Source organism: Propithecus coquereli, unplaced genomic scaffold (assembly GCF_000956105.1).
Source record: "Propithecus coquereli isolate 6110/MARCELLA unplaced genomic scaffold, Pcoq_1.0 Scaffold218, whole genome shotgun sequence".
Taxonomy (NCBI): domain Eukaryota; kingdom Metazoa; phylum Chordata; class Mammalia; order Primates; family Indriidae; genus Propithecus; species Propithecus coquereli.
In genome coordinates, this window is record NW_012146967.1 from 252,297 (window position 1) to 257,358 (window position 5,062).

The 5,062-nt window shown below is 39.3% G+C and overlaps 1 protein-coding gene across 1 annotated transcript in view; it reads right to left on the bottom strand.

Moving 5' to 3' along the window:
- Positions 1–532: 532 nt before the first annotated feature.
- The window catches only part of ALDH1L2 (aldehyde dehydrogenase 1 family, member L2), a 48,145-nt gene continuing 43,615 nt past the window's right edge, over positions 533–5,062 (bottom strand). The window contains exons 21-23 of the mRNA XM_012644692.1: positions 4,320–4,335; positions 2,896–3,124; positions 533–862 (exon numbers count right to left, since the gene is read on the bottom strand). Coding sequence (XP_012500146.1) covers positions 807–862; positions 2,896–3,124; positions 4,320–4,335 — 301 coding nt within the window. The 3' untranslated portion in view covers positions 533–806. The remainder of the gene's footprint in view (positions 863–2,895; positions 3,125–4,319; positions 4,336–5,062) is intronic.

Here is a 5,062-nt window from a genome sequence, read left to right on the forward strand (position 1 = left end):
AGCAAATAAAAGTGTGGTCTCACTTCAAAGATGGTCGAGAGTCTGCTGAAAGTGAACCACGTCTGGAAGGCCTGCAACAAGCAGAACACCTGAGAATGTTGGACGTGTACAAGTTAGGTTAAGAGATGCTGGGAGAACTGTGTGAGCTCCCAAGGTGCCTACTTAGAAGGGGACTGAGGGGTCATTGTCCTTTGTACAATGTTTCTTGTATCTTCTTCAATAAATGCCCCTATTTTTCATATTACATGGCTGGAAACATCCTGGACAGACCTTGTAGAATGCCAAAGGCACAAAGATGTATCTTATTTCCAAATATGTAAAGAAAAACTACCTTCACATTCCTTACGGGATATACTGTTCCTTGGAAGCAGAATTATAGACAGTCTTTTTAATAACCTCACATGTATAGTTCAGAGGTTAAAACCTGTATATATTATACAAAGGTTCCAATAAATGCACCTTGTGTATTATAACTGCATGATTTTGACATTTTCAAGACGGACAACCATGAATAGATTAGTCTTGGTAGAGAAAAAAGCAGCTTGGTATTTTAGAAATATGTATGATATACAACATAGTCAAAACCCAACAATTGCAAATCATATGAAGGCATAAAAGGTGTATTAGAAAATATTTAGGCACATGTGTAAATGCTTTGACACATGGCCTGACCCTCTTTATGGTCCATGTGTGTACTTTTCAGCTTGTGGCTGATACCTCCTGCCTCCGCACACGCAGGCTTCTTAAGTGTGTCTAGAGTTGAGAAGTGGTGCTGTCTGCCAAGGTTTCCTGGTGATGGTGTTGCTCTAATATTCCAGCGTCACTGTCTTGGTTTTGAGGTATTCGTTTAGAGCTTCCTCACCTAGGAAAGAGAAAAGCAGTTGATGGACCGTGTTTACAGATGGATATGATATGACCAGACTTCCAGACATAGATGTAGGTAGGTGTATAGGTCACTAAGCAAAGGGAATGTGGCCAAGGTCAGTGCTTCTCAAACGTTAAGTTCATATGAATCACCTGAAGACTGTTAAACTGTGGATTCTGATTCAATTAAGTCCGGGATAGGCCCTGAAGTTATGTGCTTCTAACCATTCCCAGATGATGTTGATGTTAGTGGTCCACGGACTACACTTTGAGTAGTAAGGGCCTAGAACAGCTACCAGGTCTTCTAAGGACCAGAGCGTGTTGGCTGGTCAGCTTCAACTCAAAAATTTCTCCTTTATTTCTCTGCTTGATGACAAACTTCACCTTTTACCCTTTGTTCATTTATGCTGAACAGAAGTGACCAAGAAACTTACTACTGTCCTTCACATTATATTAAATGAAACAGAATCGAGCACAGGAAAGAAAGTTTGAGATCATTTGGTTTAATCTTATTTTAAAGATCAGGAAAATGCAGTTTATTTATGTTGTATGTTAGAAACACAAAGGAGCATGTCTAGGCAAAAAATAAATAGTTCTGCCTTTCTTCAGTGGTTTCTATTTTGAGCTACTACAATCATCAATCTCTACAGTGGTTAAAGGGCAGTGACTACCGTGGTGAAACTAATGAGTGTGTGATTCTGGAAGCCGAGCTAAAACAAGGGCTGTCAACCATGTCCCCACATTAGAATCATGCAAGAAACTTTTAAAACTCCTGATCCCAGGTTACACCCCAGACCAATTAGATCAGTATCTCTGTATTTTTTAAAACTCCCAGGTGATTCAAATCTAATATATTAAGAACCACTGAGCTAAGGGGTTTTAAAATCGAGGGAGGAAGAAACTATTAGGCAAACTGTAGTATTTTATAGTAAAACAAACAGAGCTACTCAATTACACTCTATCAAAAGACAGGTGAAACACGGATACCTCGCTTTCTAATAATAATTTCCCTAGAAAAGTCTCCCACCGTTTTGGATACAGGGATGAAAGCCAAATTAAAGACATGGAAAAGAAAAAGCGTTTACCCTCACCCAATGGAATTTAAAATGAGAACTACTTTTATTGCTGCAAATATATTGCAAAAAGTCATCAGGAATGAGGAAAAAAACCCCAAATGAACCAAACTTATAACAGCAGATTGTAATTTCAGTAAATTGCAAACATTTCAGTTTTTGAAGGAGCATGCCAGGCTGATGATAGGGAGTAAGAGATGGCCTCCACAGCCAGACTGCCTGGCTTTTAATTCTCTTTGCCAGTATGTGGCTGTGTGACTTTGGGCAACTCACTCAACCTCTCTGAGCCCCATTTTTCTGTTCTTTACAATAAGATAATAATAGTACCCATCTCCTAGAGCTATTGTGAGGATTGCTTGTGCCTATACAGATTAAGTGGAATAGGGCCTGCATGTATTTAGTATTCAAAGTAAGCTATTGCTTGAAAGGCGTTAGTGTCACAGTGAATTACGTTTTCGGCCTTTTATAAACTCTAAATCTTATTGCCCAGACTCCCAACAAACCTTGCCAATTGCAGTGTTGACTCTGAAAGACTGCCAGGCAGCTCAGAGACAGGATTTATTCCCGGAGCTCGCTGGGTACTGCCCTCCACCCATTTTCCTTTCCTGGTTCCATTTAGTGCCACGAAAGCTAAACCAAGTTCATGCTGAATGTCAGATTAAAAAAACAGACATGTTTTAGCTAAAATATATTGTCAGAGTTTCTTTTTCCTTTCAACATTAATCTTCTTTTGAAAAGAAACATCTTTCCCCATAATTTGTATACTTTTCTGCATGTATGTTATATTCAATTAAAATGTTTAACATTTAAAAAAAATTAGTACGTTTGTAAACCCAGATCTAACTACCATGTAGGAAATGCCCTTCAAAACAATATTCAAGTGTCGCATGAAACATAGAGCAGATTTTTCTGTGATGTGGCAACAGAGAGAATGGGAAGTAGAAAAGTAAAGCCATACCTAAGTCTTTTCCAAAGCCAGATTGTTTAACTCCACCAAATGGGGCTGCCACGTCCGTCTTGTTGTATGTGTTAATAAAAACAGTTCCTGCTTCTAGTTTTTCACTCACGTACATAGCTTTGTTTATGTCTTTTGTAAAAACCCCTGAGGCCAAGCCATACTCTGTATTATTTGCTCGTTGCAACACTCCATCGATGTCCCTACAAGATGTTTTTAGGAAGACATAAAACTTCATTAAATGTAAAGTGAATTATGTTCCAAAATTTTTCCCCTCTCTGCTAGAAACAGGAAAACATTACTGCCACCTGCTTAAATTTTTTAAATGAAACATTTCAGGCTTATACCAAAAGAAAGTCCCAAAGAAATATTACAATTCTAATATCATATTTTTCTTATATCAGGCAACACCTTTTAAAATCTGACCCAAAGTCATCTTTTCAATCTTCTTCAACAGTTCTCGATGGTGACCTCTCCACTTCCTCCCCTGTCCCTTAAGTCCTGCTTCTAGATGTACTCTCAAAGTATCCTCCCTATTTCCTTCCATCTTTTCAGATTTTGCACCCAAGATTCCAGGCTCCTTCAGTGCCTGAAGCCTTTTCAGATGGCACCAGTGCCACTGTCAAGGTAGCGAAGTGTGGTGGTTTGGTGAGAGCTCTGTAGCCAGACTGCCTGGGTGACCTTGGGCAAATGACTTCATCTCTCCATGCCTTCATTTATTCTTGTGAAAATAATAATAAAAGGAGCTGTCTAGTTGTCTTGAGGGTGAAATGACCTAATAGTACCTAGAATACAGTAAATTTTCAATAAAAAGTCAGCTCTATAATCAGGTAGCACGTATTTCTCCAATTTCAGTATTTTGGTAGAATGAACTACGTGATGTTGGTTTAACTCTTCCTGTATTTAATGGTTCACCCTCCATAAATTGGAGGATAAAAGCTCTCCATGGGCTGGGATAATGTCATATGTCTATACCACGGTGTCGCATCATCAAATGAGAGTGAGTTCAATTACATATGCTTATGCAACAAAATAGGTTTGTTAATTTCCCTGCCTTTTGATGTAGTGTATGTACATGCCCAAGTGGCGGAGATATCAACCTGCTCTTCTTTCAGTTGAATCCAGTTCCAGTGTGCCTGCCATAGTGTATCTCACCTTTTTGAGTGTGATCCTAATGTTTAAAAATGCACACATTTTCTACAACACGGCCAGTAAATACAAGCCAGGTATTTATTTCATCTGGACCTCCAGCAAAGGTACAGGATCTGTTCCAAAACTGGAGGGAAAATTAGTTGTGCCAAATTTATTGAGAGATAGCACAGGTTTCAACGTAGTACCCTGCAGAGGGATTTTCAAAGGTCATCTTGACTATACAAAATGTTAAACTTGGACAAGCAATTTGGTACCTAACTTGGAGAGACTGAGACTCCACTAAAACTCTCACTTCTTGACGTGTTATACGTGGTAGGGGCCCACATATTTATGGACTGGACTAGAGGCAGAAAGATGGCTTTATGCCATTTCTTTTTGAGGACTGTCCCCATGCCATAGCTCCATAGCACCTTGTCTACTTCTACAATAACAATAAGCATAATGCTGGCAGAAGCAATAGCAAATACTTGACTTATTTAATCCTTAAAATGACCCAAGAGGGCATATACTGTTATTAACCCAATTTTATAAATTAAGAAACTAAGCGCAGAGTGGTTAAGTAACTGGCCCAACCTCACAGAGGTAGTAACATAAGAACGCAGAGTGCCTACTCTGACCTACCTCACCATCCTGCCTTTGCCCCTTGTGAACTAACTGCCTATGTCCTTGTCTGTCTCTCCCATTAGATGGTGAGCTCCTTCAGGACAGGGACTGTGACTTATCCATGTTTAGGTCCCCCAAACCTGGCTTCTAATGTCTGCACGTTTAACACCAAGACTATCCTATGGGGAAATTTAAAATGAGAAACAGGCAATAACAGGCATCCTTGGATCAGTGTGTCAAAACCTTATTCACTTCAGTTTAGTGTCCCCAAAAGTCTCTTACAATATGTCTATCAAAGACCAAGAAGTCCTTTTGAACTCTGAATTCTGTTTTTTTCCAACTTGTCATTGGTTGAAGTAAACCTAAAGCCATTCTGAAGAATTTTGCATAGTATACCAGGAGACTCCACTGTATT